This window comes from Euprymna scolopes, chromosome 25, assembly GCF_053919585.1.
Source record: "Euprymna scolopes isolate OS-2025 chromosome 25, ASM5391958v1, whole genome shotgun sequence".
Classification (NCBI taxonomy): Eukaryota; Metazoa; Mollusca; class Cephalopoda; order Sepiida; family Sepiolidae; genus Euprymna; species Euprymna scolopes.
The window spans coordinates 67538801-67566020 of NC_136506.1; the positions used below are offsets into that span (position 1 = coordinate 67538801).

General features: G+C 35.1%; 1 protein-coding gene and 1 pseudogene across 1 annotated transcript in view; both read left to right on the forward strand.

The window, feature by feature from the left end:
* LOC145247420 (TGF-beta receptor type-1-like) overlaps positions 1 to 27220 on the forward strand; it is a 174563-nt gene that overhangs the window by 131728 nt on the left and 15615 nt on the right. Inside the window, exons 3-6 of the mRNA XM_080109180.1 lie at positions 6284 to 6435; positions 11638 to 11856; positions 14461 to 14691; positions 23875 to 24042. Coding sequence (XP_079965306.1) covers positions 6284 to 6435; positions 11638 to 11856; positions 14461 to 14691; positions 23875 to 24042 — 770 coding nt within the window. The remainder of the gene's footprint in view (positions 1 to 6283; positions 6436 to 11637; positions 11857 to 14460; positions 14692 to 23874; positions 24043 to 27220) is intronic.
* On the forward strand, positions 4189 to 4352 carry LOC145247637 (U2 spliceosomal RNA; annotated as a pseudogene).

The following is a 27220-nucleotide window of genomic DNA, read 5'->3' on the forward strand; positions in this document are numbered from 1 at the left end:
TATTTTTAAGATCATATTTTTTTGATTTTCAATATTTATTAGATGAATTTCTGTACAAAGCATATCCAAGAACACTGCTAGACATAAATTAGCTCTGTGTGAAATTTGAAAAAGATAGGCTCAGCTGTTTCCAAATTTATGAGGAAGGAACTCGCACGTACACAATGACTTCTATATAATAGTAGGAATACTAGGAATTTTCATTCACACAAAACAAAACTTTCTAAACTGAAGCATAAAAAATAAACAAACCAATAAATCATCTCTATTAGTAGTGGGATGAGTTAAAAAAATATTTTCCCGATTCCGATACAAGTACCGATTCTGATTTTGTTTTTAATTTCTAAATTAAAGGTTTGATGCTTTTTGTAAAACTCTTCAGATGACTGGGAAATCCATGTTAATTGTCCGCATGTATTTTTGCAAAACGTAAAACATACGCTTGGGAGGAGGTGGGCATAGATTAAAAGAATCAATCCTTCTAAATGGAGTTAAAATTGTGAGATGATTTTTTTTTTTTTTTAAACGAAGCTCATTTGCATTTGTTCGTTGTTAATGCTATTTGAAATTTCTGTAAACAAAACAGTTGGTATACAAATTAGGAAGAGAATGTGTAGAACAGAATAGTTAGCAACGTCTGTCTCCATGTTAAGAATAAGTGGTGCTTCTACACTATTGGGACGAGATTTTGTAGTCGATAAATGGAGTTTTTAGATAAAAAACAATGCTTTCAACTGATTATTTTTGTCAAGTAGCTTCCAAATGCAGTCAAAATTACCTGAATACTACTGAATTATTAAACAAAACAACTTTAATTATGTTAGCAAGTGAAAATTTTCCGCCATTTTGTTTTAAACCAAATCGGAAAATGACCTCCCTTTTTGAATTCTTCTGAATTTTACGATCATTTTCATCAAATTAAATAATTTTCTACCGCATCAATTTTCGTAATTTTTGGATATAATTCTCTTAAAAATATAAGGAATACGTAGATACCATTGTTTTCATGTGAAATTCAGTATTACGATTTCCGAAATTTCGTACACAATCATGTTACTATTTAAAAAAAAAAAAGGGTTCTTAACATGTGGAGGGGGTTTAGGTATTCTCTGCCTTTCCCCTATGAAAGTATGTTTACATTTTTTCTCCTAATTATAAAGATGTAATCGGTTATTATATTGATTTGTTTTGTTATTCTAAAAAGAAAAACAACATAATAGAAATATAATAATAATGGCAAATTTGTAGATTAACAGGAGTAGCTAAATTAGATTCTACTTGTTTTTATATAATTACGTGCTGGAAAGAAAAAAAAAAAATTTTTTTTTTAATTTTTTTATTACATAGGCATCACCACTTATCAAGGCCAAGAGGCCACTCGAGGATAACGGTTAAAGAGTGTACAGTAGAAATTGGACAATATAGTAATCGTTAGTAATGGAAATTCAGTAAATTTGTTAACAAGTGGGACGGCTCATCAAGAACTTGTCTATGTTAGGCTTGAAGACAACCATATTGTAGTCAGCTGGAAAGCAGGAAAACGGAAGACAATTCCACAGGCGTGCAGTTCTAAGAAAGGAGCTTGTTCATGGAATCTACGTTTAGGTTTAGGCACAGATAAAGAGTGGGGAAAATTAGTGATAGTGTTTTCTGCTAGACGGGTGTTTCTTGTGAAGCTCAGTTGAACACTTTCCATGAAAATAACGATACAGCAAAGACAAACTCGCAACATCTCTTCTGTGAGATAGAGGTTGCAGGGAAGAGAAAAGGATATCTCCTATGAGGCTACGAAGTCTATTTTGAACTCTATCAAAGCAAGACAAGTCCTTTCTAGCAGCTCCTGCCTAGATGTGGCAACAGTATTCCATCCTTGGACGTACCTGGCTCTTATATAGATAGAATTGCATCAGCAGTGAGATATCTACTAGATCGATAGAAGGATCCCACCATTTTTCCAGCGGCCTTGGCAACAGATTTGATGTACTTGTTCAATTTAAGATCAGGAGTAAAGATTAAGCCCGGAAGCTTGTCAAAACTTGAGGTCTCCTCAAGACGAGAGCCATTCATTTCAACTGATGCCAGATGGGGATCAGAACGTTGATGACGTAAAGAGAGAAGCTTGGTTTTAGACGCATTAAAAGTAACCAGCCACTCCTTTCCCCATTGTACCACGTCATCAAGATCAGAGGAGAGAGAATCAGAGAGAACTTGGTTGTTTACTGACTTAGATGTGCTACCATAGATGGTAGTGTCATCAGCATAAATGTCTACAAATGATGTAAGGATGTGATTTGAAAGATCATTAATGTAGATCGGGAAAAGAGGCCCAGGATGGACCCCTGAGGGACTCCAGCATTAATACTGTGAGCTTCTGATTTTTGCCCATCTACTACTACTCTTATGACCCTGTCAGAAAGAAATGATTTAATAATTGAGAAGACATTTCCAGCTATACCATATTCTAGAATTTCAAGTAGGAGATCAGTCCTGTATATGAATTTAACATAAAATAATTTCCAGCTTGTTCTAACTTTTTAGAGATATTAACTAAATTTTTTACCGCTAATCTTATTGAATTGCTCAAAAATTAAACAAAATATAGGTATAACATTACGCATGATTGTTGAAATTTATTTGACACGTTTCTATCAGCATTTTGTTTAATTTTACATTTTGAGCCATTATCAAGGGTCCTCGTGCATAGATTATGGGCATTTTTTGTTCCAACTTCACAGTATAAACACTAAGTTTGTTTTGAACTAAAAACACAAATATGCAAACTTATCCAGATACATAAAAGTATAACTTATCTTGCATTCAGTAACATTTATTTCTTTCATCTTTGTTTTTTTTTCTGTATCTCTTTTTGTTCTGTTAGGTACAATAAAAAATACTCAAATCTCATTTTTTTTTCTTTTTTGAGGAGGGGACATTACTTTTTAAAGTGTAGATATAATTTTTTTTTTTTTTTTTTTAATTCAACAAACTTCTAAATGTTTTCACTTTATGCATTTTATACAAAATTTAGTTAAGCTCATTGTAAGATTTTCATCTTTGTTTTTTCACTTGTGGTCAAAGTGAAAAATATAGTAAAATATCAATTATTTTAGAAGACAATGACCAGACAATGACAAGATCAACTTGGTACAAGTAAAACTGAAAAAAAATCTCCAAAGCATTTTAAATCTCTTAAAAATCAACTGTGAACAACATGATAGGTGCCATATAAATGTTTGAGAAATAAGTGAAAAAAGAAATTTGAACGCTTCAAATGATTTACTGAAGGAATGGGCTAAATGAACATTATAATATTTACTTTCTTTACCATAATTTACCAATAAAAATACAAATTAGACTTTGGTTGGAGAGTCAATGCTAAATCTGGGAATGGGATTTATAACATGTGATGTTTAGCCCTTAGACATGTTGTAAATATACAATTTTCTAATAAATACATACATTGTTTGTTTCAGTTTTTTTATTGTGAAGAATAAAAGAATTGTTTTTGGAAATTAGGCTCAAATGTTTCTGATTTTGATATCAATTCCAATATCCCAAAAAGCTTAAATCTGGGTAGAGAGAGTGGAGGACATGCATTGTATGGAGAGAAATATGAGAATATGATGTATGTGTAATGTGAATTTTAAAGACGGGCTTAGATATGGTCCGCTCACAGGAAGATTAAATTTGGACAGTATAGATTGATGTGTGTAAAACAAGAAACTTTGTTGGTATGGTCACATTGAAAGGATGGATGAGTTATTGGGTTATAAATGTAGACCAGTTGAAATAGCATCTCCAGTTCACAAGGCTGGCGAAAAAATAGACATGGAAGAATAAGAATTGATTTGAGAGAAAAAGAGGGGTAAATAAAGATCTTGTCAGAGATAGAGTAGTTTGGAAGTCCATTTCTATAAGCTTTCTAAGACCTACCAGCATATAAAACAAGCAATAAACTGAATGTGATAATGAAATTAATAAGTTAAAGGGTATTAGCTTTTCTTGTTTATTCTTGCAGAATTTTAGGGTTCTGAGAGACACTGGTTCAGAGAAACTAGTTTGTTTTGTTAGTCGCGTGCAAGCAACTCTACAAGTCACTCCGTCGGTCGGTTTGTCAGTCTGTCCGTAACATTTTTGTGCTTGGCCTTTTTGGTTAAGATCAAAGGTCTGTTAGTAGATGCTGTTCTTAGCTTTTCTTGGCCTTTTGGCCAAGATCAAAGTGTAGTATCTGTTCCGGCAGATACTGCAAGCTATGACTAGCTATGACTAGCAAAGACCAGATGTGGGGGCAACCCCACATGCCTGACCTTTAACCAGCTCCCATTTCCCACCTCTCGGGAGCTGGTCCCCTTTTTCCCTTCCCCCTCCCTTCACTCCTCACATTAAAAATTGGCCTTGTGCCTAATTTGCTCGGTGGGGGAGCAAATAAATACCATCTGTTCCGGCAGATACTGCAAGCAAAGACCATATGTGGGAGCAATCCCACATATAAGACCTTGGTCAATGTAGGGGCAACCCTTCATGCCAATTGTCACTATCCAGCTCCCCTACTCCCCGGGGAGTTTGTCCCCATTTCCCCTTCACTCCTCACATTAAAAATCGGCCTTGTGCCTAATTTGCTCAGTGGGGGAGCAAATAAATACCTCAAAGTGTAGTATCTGTTCTTACTACATGCTGTACTTATGTTTGTAACTTTGTGATATAAAGTGGGGGATCACTTATCTGTATTAATTTAATGTAAAATGATCACCCACTTTACAACCAGTCAGTCTCAAAGCCATTTAAGTCATTCTCCAGATCATTCAAGTTGTTTTTGAAGGATTTCCAGTTATTTTTTTAAGCATTCAAGTTATTCGTAAGGTCATTCAATTCATCCTTAAGTTCATTAAAGTCATTCTAAGACATTTACTTTTTAAGTCATTTCAGGCCATTTTTCGGTCATCTTTAAGTAGCAATACACATGAAAAAATTTAAATGGCTTAAAATATTTCAATATTGGTATATACAGAAAGAGCTTGATAAGCTAAGAAAGAATCTTTTTAAAATTTGAAAATCCAATTAAAATCAAGGAAGTTCTGAATATATGACTGCATGTTTGGATATTTTCCCCTCTTTAAGACCATATGCATTTTGTCACATTTTTGACACTACTTTTTCAGTAAAAATGTTATATCTTTGTTAAAACACAAGACTAAGCAATGAAATTTGCCATATAAGTGTATTTTTGTGCAAGGAACCTGAATATGCTATTGAAAAATCTCCAGAAATGAATGGTTTCCAAATAATCTGCAGTAAATGCACATAAAAATGCTGCGATTGCTTAAAAATGCCATGTATTCATGAAAAGAAAAGAAGTTAGAGAACTCAAAGTTTAGTTGTAATGCATTTTATGTGCCAAAAACTGAAATCGAAATTTAGAATTGGTTAAAAATGAATGTATTGCAATATTTCTTTGGTATTATAGTAGATTAATACCTTTTGTTACCCCTCCCCATCTGACCACCTCTCCAAAAGATGTGATTCTACCTTTATAGGCAATTGCATGTGAACAACTTGAAAAACTTTAATAAAAGATAAACAAAAATTATTTTAGAATTTAATGTAAAATGATTTCCCATTTTGAATCATTCGAGCATTTTAGGCCAGTTACCCGCCCCCCCCTTTTCCTATGATAGATAAATCCTGGGTGTTTTTCTTTTTTTTGTTTGCTTGTTTTCTAAAAGGTGATTGCGTGGTTTTAAGAGGGTCTTTGTGCAATTATGAGAAGGTAGGGAGGTTGCCACTCTGACTTTGGGTTAATGATAGGGCTAAGGAAAATTATGTGTGAACATCCTGAAAACGATAGAAACAAAACAAAAACAATTTACAAAATCTTACCGAAAATGCTGTTTTATGATCACATTTTTATCACTTTATTTGCTTAAAACTCTAAAATTATATAATGTATGTTATCATTTACTAATTCATTTAAAAGTATATTCATTTCTGAACAAAAAAACGGTGATATTTTGAAGACTTAAAGTGCTTTGGTTTTTAAAATATGACTATTTTAGCAGAAACCCCTTGAAATCTGTGATTATCCAAAGTGTTTTATCGCTACTTTAAGAATTTCATGTCAATCCTACATTCATGCATTCATTCATTACACGAGAGCACAGGACTAATGGCTATCGACCTTGTTCTTTTAATATTGATCTGTGAATATTTTCCAAATGTTTTATTGAGATTTCTAGCTTTATTGATTTTTGTATATTTTGATAATCTGAAATGTTACTTTTTGCAGGTGCCATGATAAACCGATACCTCCAGATCGTCCATTCTTCTGCGAGAACAGTGAGGTCCGAAAGCATGATTATAGTATTCAATGCTGTCAAGACACGGACAATTGCAACCGGAAACTTTATCCAACCTTACCGCCACCTTCACCTAACCCACGTAAGTTTTTTAAGCTTTAAAAAACATTGATCACTGACTCTTAATGAATATTGAGATTTCCTTACTGAAAAAATAACTAATTACTATTAGAATCATTATTACAATTCTCTGTACTGGTCCTGTAACTACCTAGGGTCATAGGGGTGCTGCATGGTGGAGGAACTGTAAACAAGCTGTCTCCACTTGGTGCAGTTCTGAGTAAGTGCATCGGTGACATTAAAGCTTTTTCTTATCCAATCAAGAATGTTGTCAGTCCACTTCTTCTGTGTGTCCCATCTTTTTTCCCCAGAAATCTTCCTTGCAGGATTAGTGTGTTACGTGTGTATACCATCTGAGTTTCATCTTTTTCACCATGGCCAGTAGGTCTTCATAGTGACGTATTTGTTGAATGACCTTTCTGCGGACTTCATTGTTGATGACATGGTTCTTGTACAAGGCTTTATGAACAAATTTATCTTTAGTTGACCTTTGACAACTAAATATTTTCGTTTACTAGCCAAACTCACATGATTTTTAGAATATGACATCTTCATTCTGTGAGGAGTATGTACATCATAAATATTTTTCTGTATTTTTTTATTTTTATTTTTTTAATAATTGTAAATTTAAATACACATCCAATTTTATGTTGATACTTCAAGGTATAAACATTTTAATTTCTTCAGATGTTTTTTTTAAACAGCCTTCATTAAAAAAGAGTATATTGTTCTATTAAACTTTTGTTTAAATAATTTAACTTTTCATTTTATTAAAAAAAACAAACCCAACTTCAAAAAATATTTTTCACTCATTAGTGAGCTTTGGAAGATTGTCAGTGAAAGAAATGCAATCGCCAAAAGATGAGTGTTTCATTATTTCTAGTCACCATTTTGAAAAATCACTCACAGATGTGACTGTTTCACTCACAATGTAAAGTCCTGTTGCATAAGACACCAAGTAATCTTCTGAATCATCTACTGCTATTTTTATTGCTTGGATCCTCTTTTGTAAATCTGCATTCAGTATCTATGCCTTACATGCATAATAAATATGCTCCCAGAAATGTTCCTTGCAGCATGAGTGTATTATGTACCCATACCATCTGAATTTCATCTTTTTCACTGTGGTCAGTAGGGCTTCATAGTAACATTTGTTGTGTGACATTTCTGTGGACTTCGTTGTTGATGACATGATTCTTGTACACGGCTCTATGGACAAATTTATCTTTAGTTGACCTAAAAACAACTAAATATTTTCGTTTACTAGCCAAATAGAAAAGTTACTAGCCAAGCCCGCATGAGTTTTAGAATCTGACATTTTCTGTTCTTTGAATTACACAATCCTCTTTGTCACTCTTTTTACGATGACTGGTCCCATAACTCACCAGGGTCGTAAGGGTGCTGCATGGTAGATAAAGCTCACTTGTTAGTGAGTGCCTGGGTAACATTGAAGCTTTTCCTTGCCCAAGCAAGAAAGTTGACAGCTCACTTTTTTGTCTGCTCTGTCTTCTTTTCCTCTGGACTGTTCCCTGCAGGATGATCTTTGCAAGTCTTTCTGAGTGTGTTATGTGCCCATACCATCTGAGTTTCCTCTTTTTCATCATAGTCAATAGGTCTTCATAGTGATATATTTGTTGTGTAACATTTCTGCGGACTTCATTGTTGATGATATCGTTCTTGTATAAGACACCAAGGAATCTCCTGAAGCATCTACTGCTATTTCTACTGCTTGGATCCTCCTTTGTAAATCTGCGTTCAGTGTTCATACCTCACATGCATAAAACATGATTGAGATGACTAGCATGTAGCTACACTTTGCTTCCGAAAGATATGTTTCTGTCTCTCCAATGACTATACATATAATAATATAGAGAGACAGAAACATCTCTATCTTTATAAAAATCAAATGCATTCTAAGATGGAACACTGTTTCCACATCTGGGTAGGTACCACTCAGAACTCTCTTCTGCCTTGACCGAACACAAAAGCAACTTTGGAATCTAGTGGGGGATGTTCTCATCTGTTTCCTACAACCACTTTCTCACAAAATAGATTTCTTTACTCTATCTTTATTTTCATGGCAGGTGCTCGACTGACTGCCAATCTATGGTTCCCTCCTGTTAAACAACAAAAACTACAACGATTATAAATAATTTTCCTTTCTTGCTCTCTATACCTAAAACTAAACGGAACTTTGATGATCAAAGTTTCTTTCCAAGAACTACCGGTCAGTGGAACATAATACAGTGGAGCTACTTCCCAGCTGATTACAACATGATCGTTTTCAAGTTCAATATTAACAAATTCTTGTTGATTTGTCCTGTTAAATAATCAAGTTCTACTCAGCTTCAATATCTGTTTGAGTGAAACCCCTACAAATTCTGACACCGGACTATTCATGACGTCACTTCCGGTGACTTTTCAAAGGAGAATCCAAGCAGTAGAAATAGCAGTAGATGCTTCAGAAGAAACTAGTTTTCAGCAGTCTGAACCCAAGACTCATAGAGAGACAGTCATAAATTTGTCCTTTAGTTGAGCAGAGTTCCCACTAACATGGTTTCTGTATTTTCTGTTTAATACATTCATTTCACTCTTTCCGAGTTTTCTCATTATTCTTTCCAACATTTACACAATAACATCGTTACCAATTTTTATGATGTTATCTCACTCATTAAGCCTTATCCTCAAGTGGCTGTTGGACCTTGATAAGCAATAACTCGTTTGTAATAGCAAATGATCAGTACATATTAAGGATATCATTGGTGTATCTAGGTATGTTGCCATGGTTTTCTTTCTCTTTTATCTTATTGGCTATTGAGATTCTAGTGCTAACAGTCACGGAGTGCAGAATCTTAGTTCCCTCTTTACAAGCATAACGAGGAAGACGGCACAGATGCAGGCATTTTTATACAAATGACTTGTTGAACACAGATATGTGTGTGAGTGTCATTTTTATTTTTTTTTTTAGTTTAAGCACGACATTCACTCTCGGTAGAGTTGAACCAGCTTCCTCCAAAGGAGGAAACCGCTAGAGAATATCAAATTCACAAGCAGTACCCAGTTGCATGTATACGTCTGTTAGAGGAGATAAGATTAGTTTTTGCCGTTTTTGCAGAGAGGTGACGATATCCTTCTACATACAGTAGCTCGTATCCCCATATAGTCACCCATTTGGTACTAGCCAGGCTCAAAATAGCTTATCTTCTGTGATCTAATGACAATCAATGTGTCAGTGTGATAATATGGTGAATAAAAGTAAAAAAATCTTTTTAGAAGGTAAATTTTTTGTATTTCCTTGGAATAGCAAAGTCAACATGACAAGAATTTGTTGACATTGGATTCGGTAACAATCACATTGTAATTCACAGCGAAGCAGCTCCATGGTAATGTGTTCCATAGGCAGGGGACTTTCTGAAATCTATATATCACCCAAATTCTCTGAATCTTTTTTTTTGTGTGTCTTTAAGTTCCATTCACTAGCATCTACATTCGAGCTAAACTCGTTTTTCTCAAGCACAATGGGTCAATACGAATGCTAATCTTTCCTGATGATCCTGGTTGTGGGAATGGAGCAAGTATCCTAAACCAAAATTCATCAGATTTCATAAAATAATATTGATCTAGAAACCTGCAAATGTGCATTAGACAGCATGTTTAATGTGTTGCAAGTCGTGATATATGCAGATAAGACTTGTTGTAGGTGCACGATGTTTGGCTAAGAAAAAAAACACAAGAAATTGAAAATATTTCTAATTTTGAATTTGAACACCTGAATTTGATTTCTCTTTGAAAAAAGATTAAATGTTAAAAGATAAAACCTTTTTAAAAATAATCTCCTGTACAGTTTCGTTTCCTGGAATCTGACGGTCAGTTGTTCTTGGAAACGTAGGGGTCTGTTTGTGTGTGGTTAGACTTTTATTTTGATTTGATGGAGTTGAAAATTCTTGTTAGCAACTTTCTTATCCAGTAGGTGAAAATGAACATCATTATAACCTCCAAAAGAAAACTCGTTTTAAATGTGAGTTACAATTTTATCTGGAGAAAGAATTCTTCAGTTGCAGTACTGACTGAGACCAAATTGACACTGTGACCAATGTCAGTATCCAGCAACAACTTTGGACTGGCACAATGAACAGATGCTCAGGGTCTGTGCAGTGAACGCGCACAAGACACCTTGATAAAACCTTTTCCAGGTTTGACCTCTCCGTGGTTAACAACGGAATGGCTTCTGACCAGAAGTGGGCTAGAGTTAACAGTATCTTTTAGCCAGATTCCAGGTAAGCGATATGTGACATAGTGAAACAATCAGAAAAATCTTTTTTTGTAGGTCTCCTGTGACCATGTTGGAAAGAATTATCCAAGAGGAAAATGAAATTTAGTTTTGTCCAATGGACTAATTACATCCAATTAACTATGGTTCTGTAAAAGCCTTGTTGCCTGAATTATATATATAACATTTTTAATTCTAAAATTCATCATTGAATGGTTGAATTATATCAGTCAATCAAACTTTATCTAATCCTAGCCGTTTCGGCTGATCAAATTTCTGACTAACTGTCGCTTATATAACTCAAAATACTTAATATGTAACATTTTCGATTCAGACAACTTCCAGTTAATGCATACACTTTCGAATTGTGTAGGTTAGTGATCCTTTAAACCAAGACATTTCAGGTGAAGACATTAAGTACTTAGATGTCATGTTGAAATAAGTACAAATTCTAAAAATTGCAGAAAATGATCAAATAAAAATAAAAAGTTATCGAGTTTAGCAATTTCTAGAGTTTTATCGTATGTTTAAATGTTGGAGAGTTTGCAAAATTCAAGGGGAGGTAACTGCAATCAATACTTTTGACTAAATATGTACCACCATTTTTAAACATAAGAGCTTAAAATATAATTGTGGCTTATTCTTTATTTAAAATACCCCTAGTGCATTACCTACAGCCTCATTTTTCATAATCTTTGGAATTTATACTAATTGCGACATGGCACATAAGTACATAATGTGCAATGTGTTGGTTTAAAAGATGATCATCCTTCGCAAGCACCTGCCTTTAAGTAGTTATTATAAATCAAAATTTGACACTTTTAATACGGTCATATAGCTTTGCAAAACAAACAATGATACCATTTTTTTTATATATGCTGAAAGAGAAATAGAGAGAATTATTATTTTGCTATTTTTTCAAAAGTAAAATAATATTTTTTTTTTTTTTTTCAGCAAACCACTCTCCTGGAATTGATACTAATGATGCACTGACAATCGGTATTAGCGTAGCTGCTGTGTTAATAATAATACTGATCGGTGTTGTATGTCTGTGCCAGCGTCGGAGTCAACCCTATTTTGCTGCTAACTCAGCTGTTGAAAGATTTCAACCGAACCAGCGAGGGAGTTTACGCAGTCTTATCGATGATTGGTCACCCTCAGGTTCGGGTTCAGGTAAGTGTATCTTTTATTTTAAACAAGAAAATCATTGGATATTACTTAGAGTAGATCAAGTGATTGGGTATGATTGACCCCACGTTCAGCTATGCTACCATCATATGTGTGCTAAAAGATCTTTGGTGACCTTTGTGTAAAGTAAAGACAAATGAATGGTTGAAGGTTTTTCAAGCAATTTATAAAAATGAAAATCATTTTAGAAATAAGAGCACAGTGATAGCTTTAATGTTAATATAGGAGTACATCAGGATTCTATACTAAATCTGTCGCTTTACACTTGTGATGTAGAAGCATTGTCTATGAAGTTTTGTAGAATTTGTTTGGAAGAGATGCTTTATGCTGATTTCGTACTTGTTTGTGAAGCAATGGAATATTATGTTTCGGAATTTTTAGATTATTTGGACTACTGTTCTCATCTTGGATGTTTTATTTTTGACAACGTTTCAATCGATGTAACCTCGGACTTACTTCAAGTGTATCATGTTAAACTCAAGAATCTGCACAGAATTTCAAACAAAACTCTTTAATACACGAGGGTAGCATGCTCTTGTTCTGTCAGCCATGACTGGATAGGAGTTCTAAGTAATTCACAATCGTATTTTGAGTGTTGCCCGCACTGAGGATTGAACTTTCAACCTCCAGAAGAGTGGGTCCTGGATATGACCTTAAACTATATCCAGTGGTGAGGCCCCAGCTTGCGGGCTTTGGGGAGTGTGGAGCCACCCTTTAATTGCCATTGCTCCCATGTCCACTCTGACCCAGAGTGGTAGTACCTGTTAGGGTCCCAACTATGGGTTAAATAGAAACCAACTTGAAAACAACAAATATATTCTATAAAAAAATCTTGCTTCAAAATCTTGTGATTCGGCATTAAATAACCCGAAAAGGGTTGATATGACGTAAAACAAAAACAACCAACCAACCAATCCAGAAGAGTGAAACATACAACTGAATTTTACAAATTACTTAATCCTCTATGCCACGGGTTCTTACAAAGATCTGTGGCATAATAAATTACCAGTTCTTAACATTGAAGGTTCAATCTTCAGTGTGGGCAATGCTCAAAATACAATTACACTGCTCAAAATACACTTAGGATTTCTACCCATTTATGGCTGATGGAATGAAAGCATACTACTACCTTGCATCAATTAATAAGTTTGGTTTGAAATTCTGTGCCGATTCCCAAGTTTGACAAAAAGATTCTAAAGTCCAACAAAATACACTTGAAGCGGGTCGGAGGTAACAGCGACTGAAGCCTTATGAAAATAACAGTGAAGATGAGAACAGTATTCTGAAGAATCCAAAGAATACAGATGGAAGGTTTACTTGTTAAGGTGGAAACTTTGAGAAATGTTGTGGAAAAGCAAAGGTCTGAAAATAAATGCTACCAAGACAAAAGTAATGATTAGTTGTTGTAGTGTTTGAAAGCTCCAAGAAAAATGTAAGTTCCCTTGTTTAATTTGTAGAAAGGGAGTTAGGTGCAACTTGATTCTCAGTGGTACCTATAAGTATTGTGTACACAAGAAGTACTGTGAAATTATAAGTAGTTTATGAGAGGATAACTTGACAACGTAAGGATAGACCAAAGTCTTATCTTGTCCTAATTGCTTCATATTCTATGAAGTGGTTTCAAAGTTATTTCATGGAAAGGTTGATTGCTCAAAAAATATTTATCTGATCAAGCTGAAATATTGCATGAGTATTGTTCTCAAAGAGCATGAGATTCATACATAGAATTTGGAAAAATCAGAAGTTGAAATTCTGTCAAAATTTCAACACTGACCAGATGCAGGATTTTGGTGGCTACAATATGGGCCTTGTAGTAAGTCTTTTTGGTGAATAGAACCAAAGTTATAGCTAAAAGAGTAACCTTTTCTATGAGCTTGATCTTTGGCCTAGATATCTAAAATTAATTTTGTTTTAAAAGTATAATATTTTGAGAAAGTTAGATGATTGATCAAGCGATATGGATGCTCGGGTCTACACATTAAAAACATAATGCATACCTTGGCAGAGGTAATGAGATGGAAGAGTGAAAATCTTCATATATTACCCAACTAAAACAATAGCTGACTCAGAAAATGGCAATTCTTACTCCTTTGTCAGAAATATTAATTTCAGTAAAAACAAAAACAAAATTTTTCTCGCGCTCATCCCAATGATTTTATTTAAAAAATTTTTTTTGGTTATCTTTACGATTACTCTTTTCACTTCTCATCAGGTTGCTCTTCCCTATGTTAAAAATGCTTTTTTTCTAAATATTATTGAGAAAACCCCTTAACATAGGAAGGGGTGGGTGGGGCTTCCTTTACCTATTCTGTACTTTCACCTAATAATTTAATTAACAAACTATACTGTAAAAACATCAATTATAAACACAAGAGAAGTGATAACTGTAAAGATAAACTTTTTTCCTTTTTTTTTTAATTTTAGAAATATTTTCAGTTTCTTTGTTTTGTTTTTTTTAAATTTTAGAAATATTTTCAGTTTTTGTTTTAAAATTTTTAGAAATATTTTCATTTTCGTTTTTTTTTAAATTTTAAAAATATTTTCATTTTCTTTATTCTGTTTTTTTTTTCTTTTTTTCATCCTGTCCAGGTCTCCCACTTTTGGTACAGCGCACGATTGCTCGGCAGATTCGTTTGATCGAAATAATCGGCAAAGGTCGATATGGTGAAGTGTGGCGTGGGCAGTGGCGAGGTGAATCCGTAGCTGTGAAAGTATTTTCCTCCAGAGATGAACGGTCATGGTTTAGGGAAGCTGAAATTTACCAAACTGTTATGTTGCGCCATGAAAATATTTTAGGCTTTGTTGGAGCTGACAATAAAGGTAATTTTTTTTTTTTTTTTTTCCAGAATTACCCTGATATTAAAAAACAAAAATAAAAATTTGTATGATGTAAATACTCATGATGGAATGAAAATATCATATTATAAAAATCATGTAAATTGATTCAAGTTTTATTTTTAAATAAGAAAATCAAATTTTATGCATAACTGAGGAGCAACTGTCCACAATTTTGAAAATATATCTTAAGAAACAAAGGGAGATAACAAACATTACAATAATTCAAACATGTTTTTTACCTCAAACAAGGCATATTGCCACTTGGAACATAAAGGGCTATTATTTGGGATTGTGTCTAACAGTAGACTATGTGGAGTTATACAGTGAGGTGTCTGTTCACATTACATTTAAACTTTGTAGGTTAGTACAGTCAGGGAAGGAAATTCCAAAATCTAGCAGTTTGAGGGAAGAAACTATTAGAGTAGAAGGCTTTTTGGCATTTAGGACTTCAACAATGCAAGGGTGGGATTTTGCTGCTTGGAGTAGTTGAAGGTATTTACATTGAGGGGGCATTAGTACTATGAGTTCATCAGAGTACTTTCCATTAAAGTCCTTGTAAAACAGGCATAGGGGTACAACATTGCAGCGATGATATAGAGGTTGAGGATTGGCTGATAGTACGAGATATATTAGATTTGAGACTGTGGTAATTTGTAAAATTTATCTTGTAATGCCTACAAATTCCCATTAATAGCTTAAAAATGATTTTATAAAAATAAAACTACTTGATCAATTTATGTAATTTTTGGAATATGACAGTTTGTTTTTGTCATGGGTACGTACATCATACAAATTTTTCTTTATTTTTGTGTTTTTAATATGGGAATTTTCGGACAAGAACACAAATTTTAATTGTGAACATAAAAATGGACCAATTGAAATTATACATTGTCAGTATTTATTTTGAAATTCAATTACATCTTTTAATCCAAAACTACTGATGAATGACATTGAGTCTATTCAAATTTATATATATATATATATATATATATATATATATATATATATAAAAATTAGGTATGTATTATATAATGAGACCCTACACCAATAAGCAGTGATTGAGTTAATTTGAATGTTGGTGAGAATTACACTAACAAAAGTGGGAGTCAGAGATAGACACTATTGATAAAACAGGTGTTAAACGATATGGAAGGATGATGCCACATGTTCGAGAAGAACAGATTTCTGGGCAATCTCATAAATAAAGTGAACATGACATGAAAATGTGAGATAATCTAAGTGAATGTTGCCTGGAAACTGCTAGTGTGCCTCCCATTTTCTAAACTAAGTTAAGAAAATTAAGTAAATAATTTATGTAGTCTCTCCTGCAATGGATAAACTCCTTCTCTCTAAATAAAACCTTTGAAAACTCAACTAGTCTCCATTGTGTTTCTTGCACGAATAGTTTTGTTTGTCTAGCTAAACAGACGAGGCTGTCAACAACCATGAGAGGATCACAGCTAGTCATATACGACGGTGAGAATCAACTATGAAAGAAAGACCGGCACGTATAAACACATCGTGCAACGAAAAGTATAGAAATTGTTTTCTTAATCACGCGCAGGCGTGAGCAAACATGTGTAAGTGCATATTTGTGAAGGCGTATTGATGTACAATTTGATTGCTCACTGGTGAGTGTGCACATGCATTTTCGAAAACGCCCATGTTTGTTTAATGTTACATATGTCCAGGATTCACTCCTAAACTAATGAAATAATCCTTATGAATTTTTAATATGAGCTGTATTTAGTTTGGCTTACTTTTATGTAAAGCAGGCAAAAAAGGGATGGAAGTTATTCATTTTCCTCTCACGTCAGGAACATGTGACACAAGGGTCGAAAAGTGGGATTGAAGAGCTAGCAACCTAACGGAAGAACGCTCTGGTTTGCAAAAAAAAAAATGCCTGGGCAACCTCATCGGCATTCTCTGGTAAGTGAATAACAAAAAACTAACATCTTCTCAAAGCTAGAAGGAAAAGCCTGGAAGCGTGGACCTCCCAGAACTGTATAGGACCAGCAACATACCACATACATCTGAGAGAAAGCCATTTCAAAAATGGTCTGGACCCTGTTTGCTTTGGTGCTGAGAGGAAAAAAATCTCTGACTGAATTAAAAGTAATGAAAGTCCATATAAAAATTCAAATAACTCCAATTTTTGTAAAACTTTTATATTAGACATTGATTAATAAATATTCCCCAAACTTTAGGAGAGGAAAAAGAAAGTGAGAAAGAATTATAAAAAAAAAAAAAAAAAGGAAAGAGAGGCAGAGGAAAAGAAAAAAGGAAGTCATTATTTTTGCACTCTCTATTACAAATAGTTATCAGTTATGGTGTTGGGAAAAGGCATGTTTACAAATTTAGTATTTCAACTCAACATGTTTGCAATTTTATTCAGAATTTGACAACATACATTTTAAAGAGAACTCCACGCAATTAAAAATGATTAAATATTTACATATTTTTCATAAAAATAACTTGCAAATTATGATCAATATAAAATTTAATGAGTCTATACACTTTATCAATTTTAAAATACTTTTTGTAAACTTTGCTTAGTTATAACTAGAGCTATGACAACAGCATATTCTTTTCATTGTTTTTACTCTCGAGTATATTTCCGACACAGTTAGACACAATTAATCAACCGAGAACCACATCACTCTACATAAAAACATAAGATATCAATGGATATATACCTGAGAATCAAAACAATAAAAAGAATATGCTGTTGTCATAGCCCTAGTTATAACACTTTGAATAATCATAAAAATACATCCTAGTAGAATTAATCATTAATTAAGTTTAAATAAGATACGAAATTTCAGCAATATTCATCCAAATTCAACCTTATATTTTTTAATTAAACTCTAATGAATAAAATTTAAAATTAAAAAAAAAACAAAAAAAACGGTTTCCCTTCTGTTGTCATCAGTTTGAGCCAATTTTCATTTTTAACTTGAGTATAAAAATAGTCAAGTATAAATGCAAATTAAATTTATACGATTGGAATGTTTACTTTCTCTTTCCATCCATATAATTGCTCATAAATAAGAGATGACTTGTTGCAGCGCATGAGATGATATTTTACTATTTGCTAACAAAAAGATGTTATTGATTTGTAATGCTATATACTAGCATGTGTTGCATGATTTTTAGAAATTTTCAAATTAAGTTCTTTCTCTGAAGTGTAACCATATCACTTCCATGTTTTCCTTGGCCTACCTGTGCCAACTGACTTTACTATCTTAACTGTTTGTACATCTACCAACCCAAAAACTCCTGTCCATCATATGAGACTAGATCAATGGAGTCTCCTGTTCTGCACATCTCTCTATTGCTGTTTACATATAATCTTTCTATGAGGTTATTTGATCTAAGTCTGTCTTTTAAACTCTCATTAGACAACCATCATATCATTCTCATATCTTTTCTCTTCATGCAACACATATCCTCAACCTTCACTTGACAGGTTTCACTTTCGTAAATCAATCCTTTCCTGTCGTTAATTAGTAATGTCCACCGAGCATATTTCAAGATAGTGTGGTCGATCAACAGGCAAAAATCACTGCTCACACAAATTCTCCCAACTGTTTTTGCCGCTTCTCAAACGTCAAATGATTTCTCGATCCTCTCCCACCGACAAGTGACCTGTTTTTATAAGGTACGCACACGTGATATCGCGAGACTTCGTTCACTACAAAACGTCACGGCCGCCATAATGGACTCTTTCTTTCTTGACGCACGCGACTCACAGGACAGACAGATACGAGGACGTTTATACGGTAAGCCATTTTCCCCACACTCCCCCTCCCCTGATCTCATGATCAGAGATGGCAAGGGGTTGGTGATCGTCTTTGCCGGGTGCTTCTTTGAGGGGGGATGACACATGCCTCATCTTCACTTGTGCTTTCGTCTGCGGATTGAGGGTCGAACATCTCTATCTCTTCATGGAGGCTACTAATCTCGATGTCATCTTCTGGGGTTACATTGTACAAATAAACTGCCTCAAACACTGTGCAGCCTGATCTAGCCACGATTGTTTTGACGGTTCGATGATTCCGTTCAATGATCCCATTTCCACTAGGTACATGGGTGCATCTAAACCTCAGATGTACTCCCCAGCTGTCCGTAAACTTTCTAAACTGCTCACTGGTAAATGCAGCACCATTGTCAAGCAATATCTCTGTTGAAGGTCCACGTTCAAGGAAAATATTATTTAGTTGATGGACAATAGTGACTATCTTGTCAACGCAGCATACGCCATATGGCAAACCTTGATGGACCGCAATCAATGAGTCAGGAAATCCTTGCCATTGTGGTGAGTAATGTCTTGCTAGCCAGCTGCAGTGACTCCTAACTTCCAACTTCCCCTTTTCCCAGCGAACGTGTGCCGGGTCAATGGACTGGCATTCCACGCAGTTTTTGACCACTTCCATGACGTCTGCCCTTCGCATTCCTAGTTCAACCAATTTGGCAAAATATAGGGTCTGCTTGACTCCAGGATGCCCGCTTTGTTGGTGGATTTCCTTAATCTGATTAGATTGACCAGGGATATAGATGCGGCACAGGGAGGTTGCATAGGTTCAACAGGTCTTTTTATAGCATCAAGCCATCTTTGAGATACCCTTGTTAAACAATCAGCCTTGTTTACGCTGGATCGGACCAGGGACACCTCCATTGATGGTGCATATTCATTCACCAGGCTCATGATCGTGTTGAGTCATCGACGGATGAGCATCTCGCTTGTTGCTTTGGTTCGCACTCTAGCCCGTCCGGTAAGAGTGTCTGAAATCCACTTATGGACGCAAGCAAAATCTGTGAATAGTCGCAGGGTGGTTGTCTTCCAAAGGATTGCCAAGTTCATTCCCTTGATCAGTGCATCAAGTTCTGTCAGGTTTATGTGTTGGGAGTCCTTTTCTGGGCATAACCAGCAAGCTTCTTCCACTACGGCTCCATCATGGACTAACAACACGCCAATGGCAAGAAAGCTTGTGTCAACCCATACACTACGGTCCTGGCTGTCAACATGCCGTCTGCCCCGTGCTGGATCTTCTTTGTGCACTCTGGTGAGGACCTCTCTGACCATTGTATTGAGAGAAGCGTCATAAATTTTGTCATCCCATCCAGTGGTGACGTCAGAGGCTCTCCGTTTGATGAATGCCACTGCAATACGAAGCCAGCCACCCACAGGAAGGTGTCCAACCAACTTTCCGCACAATGAAAATATGTTCTGTCGCGTGAAAACACAGGGCATACCTGGGATTTCATTGCTTCGGTTCCAACACAGGACATTATCTTTTTCCCAAACCTACAAATCGAGCAATCTTGCACCGTCCCGTAGCCTTTCTGGTTCCTTGCTGAGAAGGCCAAAGTTGTGAAGATGTTCTTTTATGCGCACTGCAGGCACAATTTTTGCATCCACATACACATCGTCAATATATGCAGATGTTGCCCACTGAATGCGCTCATCCTTAGTCAATACAGCGTCAACAATCCTTTGCATAATTGGTGGCGCCACATTAAGTCCAAATCCCATGTGGGTTAAGCAATACCTTTCTCCCTTGATGAGCACCGTTTGATAGGACCATAGTGACTGATGGACATGCACTTGAAGGTATGCTTTACGAAGATCCAGCACAGATACATTAGATCCTGCTTGCCACCATTCCCTCAACTTCTCGGTACATGCATCCGTGTGGGCTGTAAAAGGATTTATGTGCTCGTTTAGTTCCCGATAGTCGAGTACTGGCCTCACCTTCTGTTTATTATGCTGGATAACCGCCGTTAACGGGATCAGACACTTTGGGGGGGCCTAATTCCTTCTCTGGATAAGGAACTAGCCATCCATTTTTTATCCAAATCTGTAGTTCCTTATTGTATTCTCCATGAGCTCCAGGGAGAATTTCATATTCCGGAACCCTATTCCAGGGTGGCTGCTCATCCGACCATTTCCAAGAAACTGTCCAGGACCTCGTACGCTGGTCGAATTCCACATGAAAATCAGGCTGTTCCAGTCTCATGGATGCACCCAGAGCAAGGCAGGCGTTCGAGAAATGTGCCCTACCCTCACCATCAATATGAACCTCACCCAATTCTTTGATAACATCCATTCCTAACAGCAGGTCATAACCAAGAAGGTCCCCGCTCACAACCAGGGGTCGTGCGGTTACTGTAGGCCCATCACCGACACGTGTACGAATGGCACTAACTCCACAAGAGGCTAGCGTGCCCCCACCAACTGTCAGCATACCTTGCGCATGAGTCTGTGTGCACCCTGTGTCTACGAGCGCAAAGCGTTCACACCCGTTCATGCTCACTCACTGTGAGTAGCGCCTTATTTGTCAATAATCTGGGGAGAATACTGGTGCTATAGTTTACTCCCCTTGTCCATTTCCTGGACAATTCCTTGCTACGTGATCTAGCTTGCTGCACCGGTAGCAACGCATGCGTTTTGCCGTTTCCTGAGTAGACGTGTCCTTTACACTGCTTCTGCTTCGGCAGTCCCTAGAAAAGTTGTTTGTCCCGCCCCATTTATAACATCTTACGCCATCTTCTAATGGAGTAGATGCTTCTGCAGCTGCTAGCACCAGCTTCGCATCTTTTTCTTTTAAAATATTGCGGGCTCTAGCCAACAATTCCTGAAGCCCAATCTCGCTGAGCCTTGACGATGCTCGTAGCAGTTGGCTGGTGTCGTCTGGGAGTCCTGTGAGAAAGGCACAACTTAATATGCGTTCAGTCACGCCACCAAATGACGCAGCTAATCTCTTTAAATCCGCCAGGTAGATGTCCACCGTCTCATCCAACCCAAGCCGCCGTTCGGTGAACTGCCTCCAGGCAATAAAAGGATCCGTAGCAAAGGCCGTGTATAGTGCCTCCTTAACCTACTCCAGAGTTGGTTCATCCCCGAGCTGTTGATAAACGGAGTATGCTCCTTGATCAGCCTCAATAGGATGACAAGCATGGGATCCTTTATTTTGCAAAGCTGGCAGATAAGCTTAGCTTTTTCCCACCACTCAACTACCGAGGGTCCGGCGGAGGAGCCATCGAACTCCGGTATTGATCTCAGATCAAACTTGTCCATTGCAAAAAAATGGGCCGAAATAGTTAGCGGTCGATCAACAGGCAAAAATCACTGCTCACACAAATTCTCCCAACTGATTTTGCCACTTCTCACAAGTCAAGTAATTTCTTGATCGTCTCCCACCAACAAGTGACCTGTTTTTATAAAGCACGCTCACGTGATCTCGCGAGACTTCGTTTACTACAAAACGTCACGGCTGCCATGATGAACTCTTTCTTTCTTGACGCGTGCAACTCACAGGACAGACACGAGGACGTTTGTACGGTAAACCATTTTCCCCACAGATCTATTAAAATAGTCATATTTTTTAAAAACCAAAACACTAAGTCTTTGAAATACCATTTTGTTCAGAAATATCCTTTCATATGCTTTCATAAACAATCTACATGATATATATTTGAAAAATGTTTAGGAAAGTAATGATAAAAATTTTAATGCCATAAAACGTCCATTTTGCCTCAGAATTTTTTTTACCCTTGGCATGTTGTTATCATTCCCCTGTAAGGAATTTTGTCATGAAATTTGGAAAACGGTCAGCAAAAACTTAAATCTCACTTATTGTCGGCGTATGAAATATACTGGTCCATTCATTTTTTATTTTTTGTTTTCTTAAAAATAAAACTTCAACATGACGTGTTTAGAATAATGTTTTTATTATTTTTATGCATTAAAATGATAATTTCATGTTGGTTTCTTTTTTTTGTACCATTGGATTTAAATAGGCTCCCCACAAAAATTGTAACCCGCTTTCAGTGAAAGTAAATAATTTGGCTGTTAGTTTGAAATGAGGTTTGTAAACTTTGTTTATTTTGAAAAACAAAACTTTTTTGTTTAAAATTAATGCAGTTTGTGATTCTGTTATAAAATTTCCTTCAAGAAATATTGGTTTTCAAATATATTTCCAAATTTTAATTGTTGTAATAAATGACATAAATTTGTTAATTAAAAAAAGTAAATAAGATTTTCTGTTAAATGATTGTGTGAATACCTTTAAAAAAAATTGGTAGAAAAAAGAAAAATATCACAGCAAAAATAATTTAGAATTTAGAAATAGAGAGGGATTATTTTCGCACATAAATTAAGTGTATAATGATCCTCCATTTCCCAGTCATGTTTACCTTTTAGAGCAGTTAGTACTCAAATATGCTACTACTAAGTCTAGGTCTGAGTGACAAGCCTACCTACTAAAAGTACCTCATCTGAACCTGTTGTACCATTAACTTTAAATCTGAGTTACAAACAAGTTCCACCCCGAAAAATCTTTTAATCCTCTCGCTAATCCTAAGTCTGAATGAGAACCACTTTAAAATAAACACCCTTCCATAACTCTACCACTAACCCTTATCTGAGTGGCAAACTCTTCATTGTACAAACTGTCTTAAAACCGCACATAATAATGTTAAATAAAAAAAAAAAAAAACATTTAAAAAAAAAACCTGCATACCCTAAAGAAACGTACACCATTTTTCCCTCATAGAAAAATGAATAAACTTCATCAAAACGCTAGTATGGCCTGAAAATATTGAATTATTTTAAATTACATTTCTATGTGAAACTAATCCCCACTCTAATTGTTTACATTTACATACATATAAAATAAATGTTTACAAAGATCCTCTTAAAAGCACACATAATTATTGAAAGAAAAAACAAAAAAAAAACTCATAGGATTTATTTCTCATAGAAAAATCTTTTCCAAGATCCATGGCATAGTGAATAAAGTACTTGGTAAAATTCAATTGTAAGCTACACTCTTTGGGAGGTTGAAGGTTCAATCCTAAGTGCAAGTAAATTACTTAGGATTTCTATCCAGTCATAGCTGACAGAAAAAAGGCACGGTGCCTTTGTGGATTACATAAATGGTTCTGTTCAAAATTCTGTGCAGAGTTCAGAGTTCGACAAGATACAAGAAGGGCAAAGATTACATTGATCGAAACACTGTGCAAATAACACTTAAGATGAAAACAGTAGTCCGAAGACTATAAATAATGTGAACAACACCTGGCATTTTAATCTTTTTCTTTCTGTAAGCATTTTTTCTGAGATTTAATTTAAAATTTTCATCCTTTCTTTTTTCCTTGTAGACAATGGAACCTGGACGCAATTATGGCTTGTGACAGATTACCACGAAAATGGTTCACTTTATGACTTCTTGAATAAAAATGTCATCTCAAAACAAGATTTGATAAAAATTGCCCTTTCCATTGCTTGTGGATTGGCTCATTTGCATATGCAAATCTTAGGTGTACAGGGTAAGTACTATTATCTTGGTTTTACTATTATAACAATATAAGGCACAAGTGCATCCTGCTGATATAACATTCATGTGATATTAACGCATGACAATAGGTACCTGCTGTTTTTTTTTGTTGTTTTCTTTTTACATTAAAAATCTTTGTAAAAAAAAAAAAAAAAAATTTTTCAGACTTTAAGGGAAATATTAAAAATGTCAAACATAAAAAGAAAAAAATGTTTCCTTTTTAAAATTATTTTTTTTAGTAAATGTTTTTTTTTATAGTAAATGTTTACAAGAACAAAATGACCATAAAAATCAAATATATCGACAAATTATGTAATTCCTCCAAATCAACCTGTCAAGAAAAAACCCAAAAAAAACTTGTTTTTACAAAGATTTTTCATAGAAAAAGAAAACAGCATTCCAGTTTGTCTAAATTAAAATTGGTTGCTGCTTGTTGTTCTTGACATAAGAATCCCAAGTTGCTCAAATGATGTGCCTAAATAGTCATTTGTCGAACCTTATTTTATTGTACACAAATAGTAAAACCTGTATTGTATTATCTTGCGAAAGAAAAATACATGCAATTTCACTTGAGATTACTAGGGTTGTTTTTTTTCTTTCTTAATGTGGCATCCCAAATCACGTGGTAACAAGGAAAAAAAATCTTACTTGATTTAGCCATGTTGTCACAAATACAGTCTTTGACACATTCTCCTGCAACTGTTCGCCTAACTGTGGCTAGTAAGGGGTTATATGTAGATGTCTTTTTAAGACAAACATTTCTTGTAGGAAGCCAAGGTTCCTTTATAACTCTTCTAATTGATTTCTGCAGGCACCGTCCGAAGGTAGTTCAAACTCATTCAACCATATCATCAGAAATGTAAAGGCATCTGGTTCTTTTAGTTGGTGCTACCAGACTAGGCTGTCTGAAGTATCAACTTCCTGACTTAAATGCACCAAACATTGATTTTCCTTCACAAAACTTATGATCTGCAAAGCCCAAATTAAACAACATGAATAAATATTTGAAGATATGATGAACAAAACCTTTTGGCAAAATAATTAAACCCAAAAGAGTTGATATGCTGTAAAATAAAGCAACCAAACTAAACATTATGAATAAATTAATTTATTTTTATTTCGGACTATTAGTCTCATCTTTATTAGTTGTTGTTTTTTGATCTTTTTATTGGTTTGTTTATTCACAACGTTTCGGCCAACTATTCCTCTGGCCTTCGTCAGGTGGTAACCACGACGGATAGGAACTTCGAATCTCCTAACTGCATTCTCAGCCATCACTGCCATCCGTAGTTGTTGTCGTCTCACCACATTTTGACCAATTAACCTCTGGCACGCTTTGGGTGGGATTGAAACCTCTATCTTCAGACAATGCTCATCTGGAACCGTAGAGATTCAACGTCTCTATCAACTGCGCCACGGGCCCCGAAGGGCGATCAAGGTTGGATTCTTTGATCTTATAAATCCACGTTTATTTATAACTAGCGGGGGTACCCGGCGTTGCCCGAGTGTTTGTTTCCGGGACGGGGGGGGGGGAGTTTTAAAAAATGTTATGGTAGGTAAGTAGGAAGGATCAAACCCGGAGTCATGAGTAAAAGTAGGAAAATAAAGTGTGAAAAAAAAAAACAAAAAAAACATCTGCAACGTTAACAGTTCGGCCACCAAGAAAAGTCCATTCCAGTTGTTTAGGAAAAAAAAAAAAAAAAAAAAAAACGACTACGGTAGGTCGGCGCGAACGTGAAAATATAATGTGAATTGTCCAGCACGCTAACCACTACGCCACAGAGTACTGCAGCTTAGTTTAGTGATTTTAAATAACTTCACATGAAAGAACTACGAAGCCAAACCGGTGTTCTCTTCTCAACTGTTCCTTGTGAACGATCCCCAAACGGTGTTAAGTGGTGGCAGGGGGAGGAGGAATTTATTAGAGAGAAAATATTTTACCACTTCCATTGATCTTAACCGATTTTGGCCGTGACTTCTCAGCAGAAAAAGTATAGAAATTTAAGATTATCGAGGAATTTGAGAAATAATAAGCCTATAACACACCTCAGATATTGTTCTGCCGTTTGTGCATATTATATTTGCATGAAATATCTTGATTTTTAATCCTATTAATGTCAAAATCAGACGGGGAAAAAATGAGTTCATTTTATTTATATAGAGATAATGTGAATAAACAAACCAATAAAAAGATCAAAAAACAACTAATAAAGATGAGACTAATAGTCTGAAATAAAAATAAATTAATATATAATGCTCATCTCAAAAAAAAAAAAATTAATTCCAATTAAGGAATAATATATATATTATGAATAAATGTTTGACGATATATAAAAAAAAAACTTGAAGCATAAATTATTTTTTCTCAAATGAATTTGCCATTAAATAAACTCAAAAAGGTTGATATACCATAGAACAAAACTGATTCTCTTAGCTGGATACAAACACTCATGCTTTATAAATTTTCCATGCTATCTTAATGTAAACTTCCTTTTTGGCACGTCTTTTCAGAATATTGTGCAAAATGCATGTTTAATAAGTGACCATAATTCAGCAAATTCAAAGACGCAAAATATCTTTTCAGGTTGATGAATACCATTACTGGATTTGAAAAAAGTATGAGAAACTTCATTAGCCTTACAAAAAACAATGAATTTAGCTTAAGGACTTGAAATGCTCTGGACTTCTGGAAAATACAATAATGTACAATATCCTTTTTCTGCCTCAATATCCAGTTCCCTTAATCTGTGTATATAAAATGTTTTAAAAACTTTAATTTTCTATGTTTATTGCTTTTAGCAAATAAAGGGAAAACCAATAAAAACATTTGCTAATATTTTCCCTCTGAGGAGATGAATAAGCATCGAAAATTCATGGGTTAAGGAAATAGATTTATTTAATTGTATTTTCTGTTTTCAAACAATAAAAAATTCTATGTTTGGAGATTAACTTTTTCAAATCATAAAATATAAATACATAAATTTTTATTTTTTAAGGTTTAACTGAGGAGTTCACTTCCTCTTTCCCTCCATTTCAGTTTGTCTACTGAAGTGACAACATCGTTTGTCTACTTATCTAATCGTAAAATGCAATCAGTTATTTCTTTTTATCCTGACAAATTCTGTTGACATGCCTCTACATATATTTTTTCATTATATGCACGTATTAGG